The sequence below is a fragment of the Microcebus murinus genome, chromosome 14, assembly GCF_040939455.1.
Source record: "Microcebus murinus isolate Inina chromosome 14, M.murinus_Inina_mat1.0, whole genome shotgun sequence".
NCBI lineage: Eukaryota > Metazoa > Chordata > Mammalia > Primates > Cheirogaleidae > Microcebus > Microcebus murinus.
Genome location: NC_134117.1, coordinates 31,472,672 through 31,494,471, shown reverse-complemented (window position 1 = coordinate 31,494,471; position 21,800 = coordinate 31,472,672). Strand labels below are relative to the sequence as shown.

Genomic DNA, 21,800 nt, shown 5'->3' with positions numbered 1-21,800 from the left:
TCCATTTTAGCTAAATCGGTGGATAAATGGCCTCGCACACGCCGTGCCCCTGAAAGATGAAAGAGGTTGAGGAGGCCCCGCAGGGGCTCCAGGAATTCACGAGGTGGGGGTTTCGGGCCTCTCGGGTGCTTCCCCTCTGGCCAGAGGGCTCGAGCCCCGGCCTTCGCCGCCGCCTCCCCGCCCAGCCCGGTGTTTGCGGCCGGCGTTGCCGGCACTTCCTAGTTCCCGCGCGCCCGGGGCGCAGCTCCCTACGCCCGGCGCCGGCGCTCCTCGGGCGGGAGGGGGCCAGAGGGGAGATGTCGCAACCTCCTCCCTCCCTCTTTCCCCGCCTTGGCACTCAGTCACCGCCCAGATGAGCGCGCTCGCAGACCGCTGCGGGCCGCCGGGCACCGGGCATGTCCCTTGAGTGCGCGCAGGCGGCGGGCGCCGGGTCCCTGCGCAGCCTGGAGCGAGTCAACCGCACCCGCTTCTCCTTCTTCTCCGACGTCAAGGGCGACCACCGGCTGGTGCTGAGCGTAGTGGAGACGATCGTGCTGGCGCTCATCTTTACGGTGTCGCTGCTGGGCAACGTGTGCGCCCTGGTGCTGGTGGCGCGCCGACGGCGCCGCGGCTCCACCGCCTGCCTGGTGCTCAACCTCTTCTGCGCCGACCTGCTCTTCACCAGCGCTATCCCGCCAGTGCTGGCAGTGCGCTGGACCGAGGCCTGGCTGCTGGGCCCGGTCGCCTGCCACCTGCTCTTCTACGTGATGAGCCTCAGCGGCAGCGTCACCATCCTCACGCTGGCCGCCGTCAGCCTGGAGCGCATGGTGTGCATCGTGCGCCTGCAGCGCGGCGCCCGGGGGCCCGGGCGGCGGGCACGGGTGGTGCTGCTGGCGCTCATCTGGGGCTACTCGGCGCTCGCCGCCCTGCCCCTCTGCATCTTCTTCCGCGTGGTCCCGCAGCGGCTCCCCGGCGACGACCAGGTGAGCGCCCTGCGGAGCGCGAGGGCAGGTGTCGGGGCGGGCTGGAGGCGGGGTCCAACGGAAGCGGTGAGCTGGGATGATGATGGTGAACAACAACAATAGGCCATTTGTTGCAGTTAATAGTGAGTGGACCCCGTGCCATCGCTGTGAAGTTTACTGTTTTAAATCTCTCTACCACCCTTCGAAACGCTGTAGGTTGGAGTCCCACAAATTCTTGCAAAATGCACTGACTATTGCGAGGTTATTTAAATAACCCGGGGTTTAGGAGCCAGACAGAACTTCAGGGGGTGCACGATGGTTAATCTCATTGTACTGAACTCTGATTTCTTGTCAGGTGTTACAATCCTGTTATTATCACACCCACTTGCCAGATGAGAAAGCTGAGGCAAATAACTTGCCCGGGGTATCTCACCCATAATTGGAGGAGGAACTGGGTTCCTGCCTAGAAGTTTCCGTGCGGGTTGGGTTATGCTTATTCCTTTGAAAGCTCGCGGGCAGGCGCGCGCGGATGAGTTGGGGAGAAAGAGAAGGGACCTCAGACCCAATGCTGCCTCTAAGGGGCTTGTGACTTCCCTTCCGGGACCCTCAGTTTTTCCAACTGCAAGACGGAAAGATTACACCAGACCATGAGATCTCACCCCGGGAACCTCGGTTGGGTGGCTGCACAATAGATATCCGGGGCTCTGAAGGGCTGCGCAGAGGCCAGTGGCTGCGCGGATCGGCTTTATTGTAGGTTCCCTGGTGTCTCACAGTCCGGAATTCCGAGCTCGGGTCTGTTTCGGTTGCTGCCCAGCTGCGCGGTTGAAAGGTTCGCGCTCCAAGATTCACTCGAGACACCAGAGTTACGAGTGGACGCCAAGTTACGGGTGGAGGACAGGGCCCGTCACGTCTAGCAGTCTTCCCAGTGTGTGTGTGGTTCTCTTCGCCTGGGGGGGGGGGGATAGAGAGAGAGAGAGAGAGAGAGAGAGAGAGAGAGAGAGAGAGAGAGAGAGAGAGAACTTAGGTCTGTGCGCTCTACAGAGAAGCAGGAGTCCTCGCTCCAGACTCAGCCACCAGGAGGGTCTGCCCAGGCTGGGTTCTCGCTCCCTCCCTTTCCCTACCGAGGTCTCTGGTTTTCTAGCCCCAGGGCACGAACCCTCAGGTGCTCTCCACTGCAGGGAGTGTGGGGCGCCCTGAGCAATCTCCGCCCCAACAGGAACCACAGTCTCAAAGACAGGCCCTCTCAGTGGTCACAGAGGCGGGGAGGAGGGAGGAGGAGTGAGATGTCACCTGAGGGAAGACTTCCCAGCTATGAAAATGAGCATAGTGCGACTAGGGACGCCCCCAGGGGCGTGTGACCCTCCAGAGCTGGACACAGCACACTGCTCTGGGGATTACCCCAGACCCCTCTCTCACACTGGCCTTGCCCTGGGGGGGGGGGCGGAGGGTGGAGAGTGCATCCTCTATGTGCAGTATGTTTTTTAAAAAAATGTAAATTAAACCTAACCATCTGTTTCTAATAGTTTATTTCTTGTGTGGAATATATTGTGGGATGTTTGTTTGTGGTTTTGAATGACTAATAGGCTGGAGCTCTTATCAGGCCTGTGGTATTTGATCAAAGACATAAGCCTGTGGCCATGCCCCCTCAAGTGGGGACCAGGAAAGCCAGGATCAGCTGAGCAGCAGGGTGCCATTTGCACTGGCAGACCAAGGACTCCTGTTGGGTGGGCAGGCTTGTCCCTGTCAGCCAGCTACACCTGAGAATCAAAGTGGGCCACACAGACGCTTCTAAAACAAGTGGAAACCCAGGCCTCACCCGGATCCATTGGATTGGCTGGGGGCAGGTTCTCCCATCAGTTTCTTAGATTGTTGAAAAGTTATTCTCTCACTGAGTTACAGTATTTCTGTATTTTTCACAAAACTTGAAGGTTTTCTACCTATTTTTTTTTGCTCACAGAAAGAAAATGATGTTCAGGGAATGAAAGACCACATAGAATGTATCTTAAAGGTATCTTAAGTTTCCAGATGTACATTTTGTGCCTCTCCCTTTTACAGTTGTTTCAGGTACAATCCTACTTAGTTGGAAAATAACACTAAAAAGTAAGAATCTTGTCACTTCCCAGTCAAGAGCACAGAGTAAAACTGTGCCAGCATACACAGGTGACTGAGTGAGGCCTTGGCATACATGGGGTCATTCTGTGTCTTGGCCACTCTGAACTTTACCCTGACAGGGACCCTGAGTGTGGCTAGAGCCCTTTGCAGTACTTCCGGACAGCCAGAGTGGTGCCAAGGTGCTTCCGTGGAGGTCTGTGGCATGGTGGCTGGGCACACAGGCCCCTCTTGGTTTGACGAAGAAAACACCTCCTTGGTTTTAAGAGGCTTTGGAGAGAGATTTGGGCAAAGCCAATGGGAGAGATTGAGCCTGCACTATGCACTGGGGCTAGTGAGTTAGTTACCTGCAGGAACCCCAGTTGCTGAAATTTGTAGAGGTGGGGTGGAGGAGCTTGTAGTGGAACACAAGTCCCTTTTGGGCTCTCCATCTTCCTTGTCTTCTCCCCTACCTGTCTACCACCTCTACCTCCTCACCTCTCTCTCTCTCTCTCTCTCTCTCTCTCTCTCTCTCTTACACACACACAGACACACACACACACACACACTTGTGTACCTGCCAAAGAAGCCAACAAGCAGAAAAACTCCCCAGTTCCTTAAGGGCTGTTGCCTGAGCATGTAGGAAACATCCTGTTTTATAGGTTCAGTAGTTCAAGAAGAAAGTTGAAAAGAATGAGAGGGAAAAGAGGGAGTGTGGCTATTTTAAAAAAAGAGACAGAGAAGGATCTGGTCTAGACTGACGGAGCCTCACATTTAAAATTAGCAAAATCTTGTTTTCCCAGTCCTCATATTCCCAGCTTCCTGCTTGTAGGTTCTGCCTGCCCCCTCCCACTTGGAGACTAAATACACGGGGGGTTGGGGGAGATTTTCCTACCCAAACCACAAGCCAGGAGAACCGACTAACACTGGTGCCCTCCTGAAGGATGCTGGCCAGAGAAACAGTGCCTTTGAGGCCTTCTGCTGGCTTGAGAAACCCCCTAGGCAGGAACTCGATCTCTGTCTGTGTAGGCTATGGGTGCCTGGCAGGCCACGGTAATTGAACTCTAAAACTTCACGGAAGGGAAGATGAAGTGGTGGACATGCTAGTAATGCAAGGCAATTTGGTATTTGGAGTGAGGGCTTTGGAGTTTGAATTCCATCTCTGCCATTTAGGAGCTGTGTGACAGGGAGCAAGCTGTCGCACCTCTTGATACCTCACTTTCCTTGTCTGCAAAATGGGCATGCAAACAATATAAACCTCGTAGGATTGTACGGAGGCTCATGTTCAGTAAATGGGCCAACACCTGGCACATACAGTTAAGAGCATAAGAATTGCTCACAGTTGTTGGTTTCCTTTATCTTTGGGCATAAACGTTTTAAACATTCTCTGAACAGTATAATTCTTTTGATTGCTGTAATATAATCGACTGCCATTTTAAGAGGGTGGCCACATCCTAGCAACGCTGGCATCTCAGCCAGGCCAGCTCACCCTGCTCCAATAAGATTCCTGCCTGTGTGTGCTGTGGCCCTGGCCCGGCGGTGACCCACATTGGTGGACGGGGAAAACTTCCCCTCTGCCCAGAATGAGCTGCCCGTTCATTCTACAAACATTTACTGAGCACCCCTCCCCTCCTGCCCCTGCCACAAGCCATTTATTGAGCACACCGATGGTCCCAGATCCTGATCTAATTTGGTCCTCACAGTAACCCCACGACTTGGTGTTCTTTTGTTTATTTTCTGAAGAAGGAAATGCCAAAAGTCACAGAATGGACAAAGGAGGGAACCAGAATTTATCCCTGCCCCGTCGGGTCCGTCTGTGTGTCGTCGCCCATGAGCTCACACTTCCTCAGGGCACTTGGTCCTACTGCTTCACCCTACCCTGATTTAATACCAGGCTGAGAATGTTCTCGTGTCTACTGAGTGTGGATTATCCGAGGAGAGAAACACAGTTTGCTTCCCTTTGCTGGTATTAGAGGATACTTTTAAAATATAAGAAAGTAAGCCCATCTCTTGTGTTGATATTTTCTTTCTTTTCTGTTGGGAAGCTGATAGGAGAGGAAATATCCAAATAGGACTCTTAGTTCCTTAAAATGACCTTGAAGTCTTCCAATTCGTTGGTGGAGGTGGGGCAGGGAGAATGACGCACAAAGCGGTCCCTGGGTACTACAGGAAGACTCACTTGAGAAGCTGGCAGGAAAACAGCTGGGACCAGGCGGCACTTGCAGGGGAGCCAGCCAGTGTGGGGATCAGCCAGCACTCGAGCAGTGCCTGTGGACAGAGGTCCCTGTCCCCAAGAGGAGTCTTCTTAGAAAATTCCTGCATTTGGTAATTTTGTTCTGTGCCCCTAATGTGTGCTGGGCGTAATTCTAGGTACTGGGATGCTGCCTTGGGTAAGGCTAAGTCCCTGCCCTTAGGGACACGCTTTAGTGGAGGCCCCAGACAGGGCAGGCTGAGGAAGGCTGTAGAAGGGACTTTGCTGGGTTCTGGGAGTCCAGGAAGGGTACAGGAAGGCAACAATGTCTCCACTGAGTGTGGAGATGAAAGGAAGTAAGCCAGGCAAGGCCAAGGGAGCACTGGCTGCTGCTCTGAGCCCAGCAAAGGGTCCTCAGCCAGGCTTGTGTAGAGCATGAGGGGCAATGGTGGTGGAGAGAGAAGGTGCTGGAAGGCTTGGCAGGGGCTGGCAGGAGAAGGGCCAGGTGAGGGAGTTTGAGCTCACCTGGTGAGAGACGGCCAGTCTTGGGGGGTAGGCCAGTGAGTATGAGATAGGTGGGTGGGCTGGGTGGCTATTAAGGAGGAACTGAGAGGAGGAGGAGGAGGGCAGAAGGCCTGTGTGTGGGTTTCTGGCAGTTTGGAGAATGGTAGCCCCGTGCCCTGACTTGGTGAGTGCAGGAGGTGGAATAATTTGGAGTTGGGACCATCAAAGGCTAATAGGCCCATGAGGCATCCTGCTGAGATGTCCTCATGGCAGTGGGGTGAATCTGGGGTTCAGGAGGGCACTGGGCTGGAAAGAGTAGATTGGAAAAATCTTCATCTACAAAAAGAATCTGTGGAGATGGATGAGATGGCCGGGGGAGGTGGAGTTGCAGGTGGGGCAGAACAGACTTGGGGCATCCAGGTCACACTTGACTATTCATTGTATGTCACCTCCCACCTTGTTTCCTTCTGGTCTTGACACCTGAGCTCTGACCTCCCTATGCCCCTGGCTGTGGTCCTTCCAGGCAGAGCAGAAATGACCCCCTCCTGGGTGACTCCATCTTCCCTGGTCACCCGAAGCTCCCTGTGCACTTCCAGCTCCCTGCCCTGTCCTGAAGTTCCCTGGCACCTCTGTCCTGCCCTGACTGCTCGAGGACAGGGCCAGGGCCTTGCTCGTCTCCCTGTGGCTTTGCAGTGGTCAGCCACTGTGTCTGGAGTCTGTGAGTCGGTGAGCAAATGAATTAAAGAAGACTGTTGTTGACTCTGCCAGTTCCACTTACGTAACAAGGCAGGCCTACTGCTTTTGTTGTTCACATTTCCTTTTTAAAATCAGGAAACATTTCAAATGTGCAGAAAAAGTACAGAGAATACGAGAACACTCATATCCCCACCTTCCAGATTTGACACGCAGCTGAACTCCTCTACAAGTCTCAGCCTACAGGAGAATACCTAGAATCCAAATGACTTACGCCAAACAGATTTTCCCATGGAAACAAAGTTATGACACCAACTCAAATCTCTGTGGGCATAGTGCCTCTTATTTTATTTTATCTTATGTTATTATTTATTTATTTATTTTGAGCCAGAGTCTCACTCTGTTGCCCAGGCTAGAGTGCCATGGCATCAGCCTAGCTCACAGCAACCTCCAGCTCCTGGGCTCAAGCGATCCTCTTGCCTCAGCTTCCCAAGTAGCTGGGACTACAGGTGTACGCCACCAAGCCTGGCTAATTTTTTCACTACTTTTAGTAGAGACAGGTTCTCTCTCTTGCTCAAGCTGGTCTCAAACTCCTGAGCTCAAGCAACTTTCCCGCCTCAGCCTCCCAGAGTGCTAGGATTACAGGCGTGAGTCTCTCGGTGCCTGGCTGCCTCTTATTTTATTTTTTAGTGAGAGCAGAAACTGCATTTAATCAACAGTGTGAAAGAAAGCCTTCTAAAGGCATATAAATCTGTCATCTGGGCAACCCCCTTCCTGGCCAGTCACACTGCCTCTCAGTTCATTTATGGGGTTCTGTGTACCGTTCATATCTTACTTCCTCATCGTACTCCCTGCCTGGAATGAGAGCCAGAAATCAAAAGGTGAAAAAGCATCTTCACTAAAGTCATGGAATTTGGGAAGCTTCCTGGAATAGGTTCTTCCTCTGTGTTGAAAAATAGCGGGTTAGGTTTGCTGAACTATCATGGTGATCTGTGTTTCATGTTTGATCGCCATTTCTCTTAAAAATGAACTTTTTCCCCCCCTCTTACAAAAGTAAAGTAGGGGCATCATGGAAAATGGGAAAATTCAGATAAGCCAACAGAATTAAAATAACTTAGAGTCCCACCTAGGAACAGATGCTGTTTGCTTTCTAGAGTGTATCCTTCCAGATGTTTCTCTTTTGTGTGTGTATGTGTGCCAGGTGTCTATATGCACATTCACACATACATTGTCTTCAATAAACTGGGACCATAGAGGTATATGGTTTAGGGACCTGTGGTTTTTTTTTTTTTTTTTTTTTTGACCCCTAATATAGAGAAAACACCTTGCTCTATCATTACACATTCGTCTATGAAATCTTGCTAAGCCTGGAGAGATTTTGGCAATCTGGAGGAGGCTTTTAGAAAGAGTTGGGGTCTTAGAAATGGTTCTGGGGTCACCTGTCTTTCTGTTGTCCCTACACATTTTTCCATCACAAGTATAGGAATTAGAGACCAAGGCACATTTGGGGCTGGAATCCGTTTCTTCCGACCAGTGCTGCAGCACATCTGCCCCTCCCCCATTGCCACCAATGTGCTGGAACAAGGGGTCCCTAGTGGGCAGAGGTCTGAGTGCACGGTGACAGGTGCATACACTTTCTAAAGAGCAGTGGTAGCAGCCTCACTGCCACAATTCATAAGATCCTCAGGAGTCACAAGTTTCCTTCCAATCACCAAAATGTAAAAAAATTTTAATAAACTTTCTCCCACCATGTGTGGATGGTGGGGGTAGAGGGACAAAGTTTTAGAATGCCCAGTCCATTTGTGAGGCATCTCACAAAATAGGAAAAGGAAGACATATTCTCATTCCCCTCTCGAGGTACAAACATAATTAAAGCAGTCTTCCTTCTTGCCTCACCTTTGAAAGCGTTTTCTTGGTAAGTCCCTGGAACCACGTAGCTCTTTGGGAAAAATACTGTGCGATTAAAACCTGCCACACCTTTAGTGCTTTAGATTATTATGTTAGAAGGAAGTCCTAAGCCTCAGTTTACTCCTCTGTGAAATGGAAAAAATAAAATGTACTTTGTTGTTGTGAACATTAAACGTGATAATGTATGTAAAGTGCTTCTTGTTGCATAGTAAATGCTCAAAGAATACTAGATGTTGCTACCTTCTGTTAATACAGAATAAGAAAATGAGTGACTGGCTGTATTTTGAGTTTGACCACCCAATTAGTGATGCGTGCTGGGAAATGTTAAAAATTCTTTGTTTTTGCTTAATGTAGCATTCAATAAATATTGGTCAAATGAATGAATGAATGAATGGTGCTATGCATGATAATACTACTTCTAGACATTGGTTACCATGTCTTTTCCACCAAAAATCAATTATATGATCTTTTGTACAGAGCATCTGCTCTTTAAAATCTGTTGTATATGTCTGGAAGGGTTTAGGGCTACTTGTTTTCTAGTTTTTTACCTATAGTCAGGTGGACATAGGAAGTTTGTATGTGGGAAGTTTGTCCGCACACACAGATATGTCAGTTTTCATTGACTTATATATTCATTTTATGAGATTATTGCAGGAGCTGTTAGTAACTATTCAGTGAGGTCCCCACATGTTTCGGGTTTTGTAGTTAGTGTCAAAAATTTGAATCAACACAACATAATGGCTGGGCACTGTGGCTCATGCCTGTAATCCTAGCACTCTGGGAGGCCAAGGTGGGAGGATCACTTGAGATCAGGAGTTCAAGAACAGCCTCAGCAACAGTGAGACCCTGTCTCTACTAAAAATAAAAAGAAATTAGCCAGACAATTAAAAGTAGAAAAGAAGAGCTGGGCATGGTGGCGCATGCCTGTAGTCCCAGCTACTCGGGAGGCTGAGGCAGGAGAATCACTTAAGCCCAGGAGTTTGAGGTTGCTGTGAGCTAGGCTGATGCCACGGCACTCTAGCCCAGGCAACAGAGTAAGACTCTGTCTTAAACAAAACAAAACAAAAAAACCATAACATAGTGATATCAGCAAGATCACAAACCTTCATGCTCTTGTGCCACATACCAGTGGTTTACGTCTTGAACTGACTGAGAGTTGTGGCTGATCTTGGCCTTGAGGCTCTAAATGGCTGTGTTCTTTCATGGAGTTTGACACACTGTTGACACCTGAACACCCCCCATATGAACACTTAATGTCTTAGTGTACGACCCTGCTGCCTTCAGCTTACATGGGGTGACTACTCTGAAACCTTGTTCCTGTTTCAACATGCATATGTGTAGCACATCCCTTCCAATGGATGTCACCTGTCACCTTTCTCCTTTGTAAAATGGCAGGCATGGAAGAGAAGGCTCAAAAGCTCTTTGTGTCTCAGCCCAGGGAAGTAGGAAGACCATGCCTGGGAACTGACTCTAGCTTTTACCAGCTTGGGACTCTGAGGCTCAGTTGCCTTCCCTGGAGAACAAAAATAATAATTATGATTATTCTGAGGGTCAGAGACAAGTGCTTTGTGAGTGGGATTGTGGGGGAGGGATTCTGGACTGGCCATCATGCAGTTGTGTAACAGTGTAACGCAACAGTGTAACGCAACGGTGTAACAGTGCTAGGGGACCCTAACTAGGACTGAGCTAAAGGCCACAGAAGAAGCCAAATTTCAGTGATGTTCTTTTCCTTTCTGTGACTAGGAAATTCCTGTCTGCACACTGGTTTGGCCCACCATTGCTGGAGAAATCTCGTGGGATGTGTCTTTTGTGACTTTGAACTTCTTGGTTCCAGGACTGGTCATTGTGGGCAGTTACTCCAAAATTTTACAGGTACGTTTGCTTCAAGTGCCGCAGCTGAACTTCACTCGGACTCAGAATGTTTCTGCTAGAATCTTAGAATTTGGGCTTGGAAGACACCCAGGAGTCACTCCAGTCCAATCCTGACTCACTGCCCAAGTCTGCCCCTGCAACGCTGAGGAATGAGAGTTTGGTATTTAAAAAAATTATAAGTTATATCTTTGTGATTGCAATTTTTTTGGCTCATCACTAAATTAATACAAGCTCTTTACAAAAAATTAAAATGAAAACAGATGCAGAAATGTATAAACTGTACCCTATAAATTGAAAACTTGCACTACCCCCATTCTTAACAACTCAAGATATATTTTTTCAGATTTTTTTTTTATAAATTTACATACACATATCATACATACTGTATGTGTGTTTGATGGACCACATGAAATTGCAGGTTAAAATGGTCAGGTAGCTGTTCGACACTGTTCAATCCAATGCTCCTTTCAGGTATGAGATGATACTATCTGCCCTGTGACTTCCTTTTTTCAGTTCACACTGTTTGTTCACATCTTTCCACATCATTCTCATATCACTAGTTCCTTACTTGGAGTGGCTGCAGACGTGACATCATTTATTTTACAGACTTTGTTGCCGTGTCCATTGTTTCCCCATCACAAACACTGCAGTGATAGAGAAGTATACTTTTCAAAACTTTTATTGAGGTATCATATACATATGGGAAAACACCCAGAGTACGTGTCCAGCTCACAAGCTGACCCTGCTCATGAAGGCAGCTCCCAGGTGGAAATGTTACCAGTAGCCCCTCCCTGTCACCTTCCAATAGGTACCCCCCAGCCCCGAAGAATGTCCCTTTCAAATGTGCACTGAAACAGGAAATGATCTCTACCCTCAAAGCAAGTATATCCAGGGACTTAAAAAAGGTGGGCCAGCCTGTTTCCTACCCCAAACGCAGCCCTTTTGCATGTAAGATGCCGGCCCAGGCAAACGGCACATGTGTGTATTTATGCCCATTTTAGAAGATGGAACACAATGCCTTTGAGTCCTCGTGGAGGGTTCTAGTTGTTGAATCTCGGTTTTATAGCACGGTATGTACGGGTCACCTGGCAGATAGGCATACTGAAGTTGTGCCCTCTGGGTTCTGTTTGCCGTCTGGCCGCTTTTATGGCCCTTTCTTTGTAGCTGAGGATTTGTAACCTTCTCAGTTGCTCAGAACCAAAACCGGGCCAACCTTTGTACAGGTCTGCTAATCCCTGGGTCCTGTGGGAGATGCCACCCATGTTATGTCACTGCCTGGACTCGTGCCCACCACATGACTTGTGACCCCAAAGCAACCCCCCTCCCCATCCTGGGGCTTGTTCAAGTGTAAGAGGCAGACTCAGGCCTGGCATTAGTTAATACTATGGAAGTGTTAGCTATTATCACTAAGTTGAAAGAAATGAAGGAAAAAGGAAAGGAAATGTAAAATGGATTTATAAAAATTTGTTTAACAAATATTTCTGTAGTGTTTGCCATGTGCCAGAAACTAACTTGTTTAATCCTGATAAGAATTATAGATGAGGAAACCCAGGCACAGGGAGGTTAAGTAACTTACCCAAGGTCACACAGCTTATAAGTGGCAGTATTGGGATTTAAATCCAGGTAGTCTAGTCTCAGAGTCCTGACACATTAATTCCTCAGACATTTGTTAAGGGTCTGCTGTACAAAGTGCTGGTAGAGAGTAGAGGCAGGTTAAAAGCAGGCAAGGAATATTCTCTATCCAGAAGGACCACTGACAGAAGGAGGGGAGGAGGAAGGAGACAGACAAGGGTGCTGCTATTCAAAGCAGAGAGACTCTGGAACACAAGGTGGACTGATACTGAGACTTTGAAAACACTCTGCAAACTGTTAAATGCTGCACAACTGTCAGGGATGAATAAGGGGTGTGAGAGAGGAAAGCAAAGGGCTGTGAAGACAGACACAGAGACTTGAAAGTGTTCTTTTAATAATCTGGCTTTGAGTCTTGAATCTGCCACTTACTTGCTGTGTGGCCTTGGGTGAGTTACCTACCCTCTCGGATCCTCAATTCCCTCATCTACAAAATGCAATCATAATTCCAACGGTGTAAGGTGGTTGCGAGGCATGTAAGAGGTGCCTGGTGGGGCATATGGCATCGTGCCTGCCTGGAGCAGGTGATGAATACATTATGCCTGCTGTCATTTGTTAGGCAAGGCCTCTCTTCCTGCCCTTCTCTTAGAGCATGCTGGGAAAAGATGTCACTGAGATTTTCAAGAGAATAAACAGCAGGCTCAGATTTGGGTCACAGCAAAGATAAGGAACCAACACTGGAGTTGGGCTGTTGGGAGGAGGTGGCAGCATTTGACCTCCCCTCCCTGGGGCCCCACTCCTGAGTCCCTTAAGGACCAAGAGGGCTCTGGTCTGTCCCTTTTCACTCATGCCTCACTGTTCCCGGCTGGCTGCTGAGGGAGGAATGATTTCCCAGCCACTCCCCATCTTTCTCTCAAGGACAGGCCCACCTGGACAGATCCTAGGAGCCCTGATGAGCTGGGGCAGGTGTCCTCCTCTGCGCCCAGCTCTGCACAGCAGTCCAGCGCTCCCACACCCTTTCCTCTCAACCCTCAGCCGCCTCCAGTGCTCTCCGTCACAGACTCCAGGACAGCTCCTGGACGCACGATCCCCGCCCTGTGAAATGGCGCTCTGAGTAATGAGTCAAAGATATAATTTAGATCCTACCACTGCCCTCATGCATGCAGCGTGATCCGAAGCCCTCGCCTTACGGCCCTACGTGATCTGGCCCTGCCTGCTCCTCTCACTTCAGCTTCCCCCTCTTCTTGTGTCCACGTTGGCTTCGGGGCTGTTCTGCACACAGGCCAACATCCCGCTGCCTCAGGGCCTTTGCACCTGCCATTTCCTCTCCTGGATCTCTTCCCTAGATTTCCACATGGGCCACTTCCCCACTTCATTCAGGTCTTTACTCAAAAGGCTCTTCCCCAGAAAGACTCCCTGTCAATCTCCATCCCCTTATCCTGATTTATGTCTCTTCAAACACAATCCTGTCATATTCCATTTATGACAGCCATCTATCTTGCCCACTGCAGTGCAAGCTCCACGAGGACAGAGACTTTGTTCTGTTCTTTGCTCTATCCCTCTGCCTAGAGCACGGCTTGCCTTGTGCACTGCAGGTCTCCATAAATACTTGTGGAACGAGTGGGGCCCGAGCCTTGGAGCACACTGAAAGGGTCCATAGGGGCTTTTCTTCTTGGGAAAATCACTGGTGAGAGAGTCATAAGACCAGGTTCTAGCCCAGGCATATGTAATGCGGGCCTCCATTTCTGCCGTGAGCCTCGGTGGATTAACACGATAAAATGGAAGAGCAAACATGAGGATGCTTTAAAAATCACAATGTTAATGCAAATGTAAGACTTTAAAAATAGTTACTTTCCACCCCACTAGCAAAACTCACTGTTGCCCATTTCCCAGGAGGACAGTGACATTTGTCCTCACTCGGTGCCCGAGAGTTTGCCAGGCTGACAACTGGGAAGCAGGTGAGCTGCCGCCAGGTGGCTGGAGACGGCGTGGCAGGGCGCGGCCTCACTGTTGGCGTCTCCTCCCCTCTGAAGATGTCCATAACTCAGGGACACTGACTCAAGCTTTCCTGTCGGAGCCTTTTCTTCCAAGACCATAACTCTGTAAAATCAACTGAACTTCAATATTAATTAGCCATATCCACAGAGAAACAAGTAGAAAATCACTTAAAGTCACGCGGCACGTAACTACATCCTTACCCCTTCCCCACCGGTCCTCACCTCTCGGCCGTCACTACTGCCTGTAACCAGGAGCCACCTCCAGGCTGGCGAAGTGTCTCTTTCACATCACCCTGATCTTTTATTGTTCTAAAGTGGAGTGTCTCCTAGGAATGTTCTCTAGGGATGTTAGTTTAGGTGTTGGAAAGAGTTCCATGGTCAAATGAGTTTGGCAAATGCTGAGATAATCAATGCTAGATGGGATCCTTTGCTGCAGGACTTCTCAGAGCCTTTATTATGCTAATATACTTTGGGAATCTCCCACAAAGGAATACAGCAGGTGGCATTGCTATATCTGACCATGGGACCCCCTTTGTCCCACAGAGCATCTCTCTGGACTGGTGCCCCACAGAGCCCCCTTTGGGAAACCCTGCTCTAAATCCTTGCTTTCCTTCCTGGTTCTGATCTGGGCAAGGATTCAGAGCAGGCTTCACCTTGGCTCTTCCCCTGCCAGTCACCCTTCATCCGCTGCTTCATGTACTCGGGGCAGTGGCCTTATTCACCCTTCTGCCTTCCCTGCTTCCTCTTTCCTTGTGACTCAGATGGGCCATACATCTTCAGTGGATTTTCCACTCAACAGTCTTCCCAAGGAAACAGCCTCCCAGCGACTCCTAAGTGCCTTTGATCAGGCTGTCAGCACTGGCTGTTTGGGGCTTGGTTTACATCGTCGCCCAGCAACTGTTGCCATGGCAAGCTGAGATGCCTCCACCCTTTGCAACAGTGTGCATGTTAATCGTTCCCCGCCCGTTGCCCACATGCGCCCAGGAATGGAAGAGCCGTGTGGGCAGCTCCCTTGCTCACTGCTGCGTGTCCAGCTCCTGCAGGGTGCTTAGCGCATAGTACAGGCTTGATAAATGCGTGGGAAGGAGTCTGTGGCTTGCAGCTGGAAAACCCTCAGCCTGCCTCAGGGCTCAACTGCAAAAGAAAATCTGTTTCAGCTGAACATGAAGGTGTTAGGCAGTGAACACGGAGCCCTTGGCCCACGCCTGGCCTTGGCGGCCTGCATGCCAGTCATGGAAAGGGAGGAGTCTCTTGTCTGATGATTCTAGGTGGGAGGCTGTAGGTGGACCAAACAGCCCCAAAGGAGACTCAACCTTCAGGGCCCAACTTGTGGGGGTCAGTGGGAACGTGCTCTGCCTGCACCCCCCGCCGGCAACCACGGGCAGGTGGCATGGTGTGGCAAAGGGGTGAGAGATGGGGACATGTTCTTCCCTCATGGTCTTTAGAAGTGCATGTGGGTGTAAAGGCAGCAGATCTCAAAACGGGCTGTCTTCGCAGGGCTGGGGGAGGAGCTCTCGACCATGCCTGTTGACCTACATGAGTAGTTCAGTGAGCAGGACTTGCCCGGGAGTTTTGCAGAAGTGCAGATTTCCGGGCCCCACTCGGTCCCACAGGGCCTCAGCATTTGTATTTTGCCTCGTGCCCAGTGGCTGCGGACCCCATTCCCACGGGCGTTGTCCTCCCTCCCGCAGCGCGAGCCTTGGCAGAGGAGAGTGCTGGCGCCTCTGCGAGAGGTTCACCCCTCCGCACACTTGACCGTGAGGCTTGAGCAAGTCACTTCACCGCTCAGAGCCCTCCTCTTCGTTCCAAGACTAGGGAAACCACAGAACCAACCACAGAGGCTGGCTTTGAGGATTAGAGTTAATTGAGCATTTAATTTAATCTAAAACACACCAAGCATTCTGCCCGATGCCGGAGACATTTGAAATCCTGGATCAGTGTTGACTGGCCTTGACATCTAGCATGGGGAGGGGAGCAGGGAGTAGCCACACTGATTCTAAGGGCCCGTTTTCCTCCTCATTCCCTGCAAGTTGCGGGAACGTGGAGAGAAGGAAACAGTAGCATTTGTCAGTGCTAAAAAAAGACTCCCATTTATGCACTTGGCCCATGAGTCAGCCCACTTTGTCTGTAGCTCACAATCATTGTCAGGCACCTGCAGGAGCCCTTGGCCACAGAGGGTACAGGGATGTCCCGATTAAGGTCCCAGTTTCCCAGGGAGCCATAGGGAGGGGGTCTGGTGGGGGTCAGAGGTAGGAATGACACTTGGACGCCTACCATACAGGATATATGGCAAGTGCAGCACAAGTGCCTGAAACAAAACACTGCCAGATGCCAAGCGGGAGATGAATCAGGAAGCTTTCTTGGAGTTCCTGGCATTACAGCTTGCAGTTGAGGGCTGAGCAGAAGGATTCCCATAGATGGAGATAGAGAGTCAGAAGGAACTTATTTAAGATTAAGAGAATGGGGCCAGCTCACGCCTATAATCCTGCCACGGCAGGAGAATTGCTTGAGCCTGGGAGTTCCAGACCAGCCTGGGCAATAATAGTGAGATTCCATCTCTCAAAAAAATAATTAGCCAGGTATGGTGGTGTGGACCTGTAGTCCCAGTTATTCAGGAGGCTGAGCCAGGAGGAGTACTTGAGCCCAGGAGTTTGCAGTGAGCTATGATCTTGCCACTGCACTCTAACCCCAGAGCAGGAGACTCTGTCTCAAAAAAAAAAAAAAAGATTAGGCGAATGGGCTGGGGACAGACTGCCAAGTTTGAAGCCCAGCTCTGCACCATCTCAGCTGGGTATTGTTGGGCAGGTTGCTGAACCCCTTAGCCTCTTTGAGCCTCGGCTACCTCGTCTGTCAAATGGGACCATCAAAGTACATATGTCACAGAGTCGTTGGGAGTATTTAAAGAGCTAAGCCAAGTGATAGGGAAGGGCCTAGCACATAGTAAGTGCCCCATAAATGTGACTTCTGTCAATGTCATTCACTCAAAAAATATTTATGAGACATTATACCAAGGACTCTGAGTACACTGTTTTTCTTCTCGGCGGGATCACGTGGGCAGTGTGAGGGAGTCAGCCCTCGTTGCCCACCAGGCTGCACTGAGGCCTAGAGTGACTCCCCTGCAGCCCACCCGCCTGCCACCCTGCCCAGCTGTTCCTGTCCCAGATCTGTCTGCCAGGTCTCCCAACAATTCTGTAACACACGTACTTTGCTGGTCCCCATTTGACAGATGAGGAAGCTGAGGCTCAAAGAGATGATGATTGTATCTCCTGCACACCCACACCCTCACAGCAGGGGAGGGTGGGGAGGGCTGGATAGTACTACAACCCCTTTTGAGCCTTGCTGATATAGCTGGTCTTTAAGCAAATTGGGCTGGATTTGCCCAGATGGGGGCTTTGGCCATTTATTAATATTATTGGTGGAGTGACCTTCCATAAATTACTTAAATTTCCTGAGGTTCAATTTCCCGATCTGTGAAGTGGGAATAATGACAGTACAAATCCCATGAGGGATGGGCTGCTGCTCCCAAGAGTCGTTGTGAAGATTAAATGTGACAGTTGAGAAAACAAACGTGCAGCCTGAGCCCTGGACAAAGCTCAGGGATCCTGATCAGTGCTGCCCTTGGCGAGCCGCTGGGGAGGAAGGGGTGTGTTCGCTCAGCGTCTGTTGCCCTGGTCGCCATCGCCCACAGGTGGACCTAACCTCCCGCACAGGGCAAGCAGTCATATTTAATCATGAAACAATTAAATGACTATCCTTTAATTAGGTTGTTGGAAGTATTCTAAGGAGAATAGACTCAGCCATTCTGATCTTGGAGTTAAACTTGCCCAATTGTGACTGATGCTAATTACCTTCTAATTACATCCCCTCTAGAGCTTCAGGAATCTTAGGGGAATGGGCCCTGGGGTTCCAGCACAGCCGACAAAGAGAGCCGTGGCCATGCAGGCTCCAGATGGTGTAAGCACCCTCTGCGCGGCCAGTGGCCTCTTGCCGTGGGAAAAGCAGGACACAGGGCAGTCTGAGCAAGTGGGAGTTAGCAAGGACGGCTAACGTGGTCAAGATGTTCCATGTCGACCCTTTCCTTGGTGGCAGAGGTCACATCCTAGGTTGGCTGAGCACCAGCCAGGCACCACTCTACTGCCGCCAGCCCCACCCGCACCCCACCCATCTCTAAGCATCACTGACATTGAGCGACTGATGGGGGAACAGCCGGCCAGCCCTCCTCCTTCTGGCTGTGCCTAGAGGACAATTAGAATTAGGCATAAGGAAGGGCAGGTTCACTGTGTGTGTCACCAGGGCTCCTGGACCCTAAGCACTGGGCCCTGCCAGCTTCTGGCTTGGATCAGCAGTAGCAGCAGCATCATGCAAGAGCTTCTTAGAAATGCAGACACTCAGCCCCACCCCAGACCTGCTGAATCAGAATCTACATTAAAATAAGATCGCTGGGTGCCTGGCAGGCACAGTAAAGGCTGGGGACTGCTGTTCAAATGACACTTGGGCTCCCTCTAGCCCCAACACTATGGTTCTGAGATGTTACGAAGTTTGTGTATGATTCAAACACACTGTTTCTATGTGGGGCCGTGAGATGAGAGGACACCCAGGGCTTTGTTTTAATCAGGCCAGCCTGCGTCAGTTGATAGGCCATTTCTGTGTGCGAGGCTGCCCACTGTTAACTAAAACCAGCCTCTCTGGTGCTGAAGCAAGACTGCCAATGAGCAGATTGTACAGGAGACCCAGGGAGCAACACCCACAGAGGCTCCTGGAAGAAGAGTCCAGAGCCCCTTCGAAACCCACATAAGCAGGGGTGCTGTCACTGGCCACAATCCCTCTGCCAGAATGCCGGCCCTGCTCATTGGTATACAATATTAGAGGTCCCAGCGGTTAGGCTGTTAGGAATTTATTATGCATGAGAATGTTTATTCCACCAGTCACCACCTCTCAAATGGGGCATAAATATGAAATTTTGGTAAATGTCACCAGCAGTGCTCTGATCAGCTCCTTTTTCTCGCTGCAGGAGGGAAAATTTAATGACATCTATGTCTAATTCTAGAACTTTCCAGCCACTTTTGGGTTATGACTGCTTGTTCAAAACTTCCCCTGCTCACAGTGGAGGATGGTTCTATAGCGTCGGGGGTGGGATGGGGGTAGAGGAAAAGGATGGACTGCCCTGCCCCTGTCTCCCTCAAGCACAAGGATCTTGCATGACTGCTCATGTGAGGTGGTCACCTGCTTCTGTTGGTCATTGTGTCTGATCTCCTTGTGGCTGGTGGTGGTGCCAACAGGCCCTGCTGATGAAGGGATCCTTCCCAAGCTGCACACACCCCAGCCCGGCATGGGGGAGGCTGCCCCAGCCCCAGCTGCATCTTTGGGCTGACCCCAACAGCAGCTTCCAGTCTCATCACCCTTCCTTAACCCCCAACTCAGGGGCGTGTAGGCAAGACTAGGATCCACTGCCTCCTGCCCCTGCCCCTAGGGCAGGCTCCCGTGCTCCCTTCTGCCTGGCCTAGCCCCACCATTACGCCATCCCCACCACCTCCGCCCACTCAACAACCTGCAGGGGAGCGAGGCAAGAGTACATGCACTGCCACTTCAGCCACCGCCTCCCCAAACAAACAAACAAGGCCAAATACATGAAATACCCATCAATGGGGCCTGGATAATTCTGGTACCCATACGGTGGAATACACACAACCACCACCAAGATAGCAAGAATGAGGGGGCTTCTCTGTGCCAATAAGGAATGAGCACCGTGATACCCTGCTAAGCAGAAGAGCAAGGTTCAGAGCAGGGTGCATGGTGTGGTCCCTTCTGTGTACCAAGCAAAAGTGCAGACGCCTGCGACCCCTCGGCCAGGTATATCGTGTGTGGAGGTGGCACTTTCCCAGAAGGCCATACAGGAGGAAACTACTCACTTTGGTCCCCTCTGGGGAGTGGAAATGAAGAGTACAGAAGGCTTGAGCCCTGACACTCTTCACCTGCTCCCTGTCAGTGCCGTCTGATTTTGTGCCTTGAGAATAATATATTGCTTGTATGCAATTAATGACTTAGCTTCTTTTAGAAAAAGAAATAACAGGGAAGATGTCCCTCCCCTATACCACGTGCTTCAGGCTTTTCGCTCCCCCTCATCAACTCTGTTTACAAGTGTGTGATTTTGTGTCTATTTCTCAGGAGGCCGCCAGTCGGGCCCCCTTTCTCCAGCGCACCCTAAGCGCGGGCGGTGGGAGAAGGGAAAGCTGCCTCCACACAAAGTCCCTACGCCCCACGGCCCCAGCGCCCTGGGGACGGCAGGTTCCAAGTCCCGGCTCCTGACGCAAAAAGCCCTGACTTCCGCAGTAACCTGTGGCTCCGGCTCTGTTCCCCGCAGATCACCAAGGCGTCCAGGAAGAGGCTCACGGTGAACCTGGCGCCCTCGGAGAGACACCAGATCCGCGTGTCCCAGCAGGACTTCCGGCTCTTCCGCACCCTCTTCCTGCTCATGGTCTCCTTCTTCATCATGTGGAGCCCCATCATCATCACCATCCTCCTCATCTTGATCCAGAGCTTCAAGCAGGACCTGGTCATCTGGCCGTCCCTCTTCTTCTGGGTGGTGGCCTTCACGTTCGCGAACTCAGCCCTGAACCCCATTCTCTACAACATGGCGCTGTTTAGGAACGAATGGAGGAAGGTGTTTTGCTGTTTCTTTTTCCCAGAAAAGGGGGCCATTTTTACAGACACGTCTGTCAGAAGGAATGATTTGTCGATTATTTCTGGCTAGTTACTTTTTCTCTCTAGGCCGAGTTCCTCACTCTCTGGCCAGCCGCCGTATGCCCTTAAAGGGACTTAATTTCCAGGACCATCCCCCAGTGTACCTTGCTTTAAGAAAATGTAACTTATGCAAATCCACGTCTGCAGCTCCGGCACATTAAGGGATGATCATTCGGTATACCAATATATTCCCCGTATCAAAGGATTTGTTATGGGTTCCTTTTAAACATGAACTTTTTTTGTATATTTGTAATATGATTGAATTTAATAAATTTTTATTTATAATTGTTCAGCAATCATATCTCCTACATGTAAAGCCACACCCTGACTGGTTTCTGAAGTGAGTCTTGGAAATGATTCAGGACCCAGATTTCTCCTCTGCAGGGTCACAGCCACTCCAGGCTCCCACCTGGGACTCATGAGGCCTTAAGATCATTTATTCATGTCAAGAGCATTTGAGGAATTTCCAAGGAAAAAGTAAAGATGATTTTTTTTCCATTTAATAAAAATGCCGTGGACCCCTTTAGGAAAAGCGATGTCATGAAATCAGAAAGAGGGCAGGATGACTCCGAAACATTTGAGAGTGAGGTCAGGAGTGAATCTCTTCATTGATCCATCAGCTGAGCACCTTGAGCACCTGCCATGGCAGATGGTGTTCTTGGTGCTGGGAGGCAGCAGTGAACCAGACAGCCCGCCCCTGCCCTCAGGGAGCTTACCTTCTGGTCTGGGGCAGAAACACCAAACACAAGTCAATAAACAGTATGTCATCACAGAGTAAACACCCTGAAGAAACCGGGACAGGTTGCTATGGTAGTGATGGTAATTTAGATAGGGTGGAGAAGTGTCTGGGAAGACCTTTCTGAGGAGTGACATTTGGGTCAAAAAGGCAACAAGAAAGAGCTAGCCATGCGAATCTGGGGGAGGGGGCTCTGCAGGCAGGAGAGACGCTGGTGCAAGGTGGCTGGACAGGAGCACGAGTGCTGTAAGCCAGGCAGAGCAGGCTGTTGGCTGGGCCTTCTCCACACCAGGCACTGCCCTTGAGGCTCGGATGAGGGTGGAGTCCCTCTGCTGGAGTCCATCAATTGAGGCCAGAAAAGTTACAGGGTTAGATCATGCAAGGCCCAGGAGGCCGCTGTAAGGAATTTATCCTGTGTTTGGTGGGCAGCCCCTGGAGGTTTGCAGGTGGAGACTGGTATGACCTGATGCATGTGTTCAAACAGTACTCTGGCTGCTGTGCAGGGAAGACTTTGAGGAGCAAGAATGGAGGTGGAGGCCAGTTAGGTAGCTGCGGAAGTA

General features: G+C 50.4%; 1 protein-coding gene across 1 annotated transcript; it reads left to right on the top strand.

Annotated features, from left to right (window-relative positions):
- The first annotated feature begins 385 nt into the window (after positions 1-385).
- Positions 386-20,808, top strand: FFAR4 (free fatty acid receptor 4). Its single transcript, XM_012766100.3, has 3 exons — positions 386-962; positions 10,069-10,197; positions 20,125-20,808. The coding sequence occupies exons 1-3, from the start codon at positions 396-398 to the stop codon at positions 20,512-20,514; spliced, it is 1,086 nt and encodes a 361-aa protein (XP_012621554.1). The 5' UTR covers positions 386-395; the 3' UTR covers positions 20,515-20,808.
- Positions 20,809-21,800: the final 992 nt, after the last annotated feature.

Bases quoted from the DNA above. Each gene is read 5' to 3' on its own strand.
- FFAR4 (XM_012766100.3), top strand. From the start codon at position 396: ATGTCCCTTGAGTGCGCGCAGGCGGCGGGCGCCGGGTCCCTGCGCAGC. The intron at 963-10,068 runs GTGAGCGCCCTG...TTCTGTGACTAG, and splicing joins GGCTCCCCGGCGACGACCAG to GAAATTCCTGTCTGCACACT. The intron at 10,198-20,124 runs GTACGTTTGCTT...TGTTCCCCGCAG, and splicing joins GTTACTCCAAAATTTTACAG to ATCACCAAGGCGTCCAGGAA.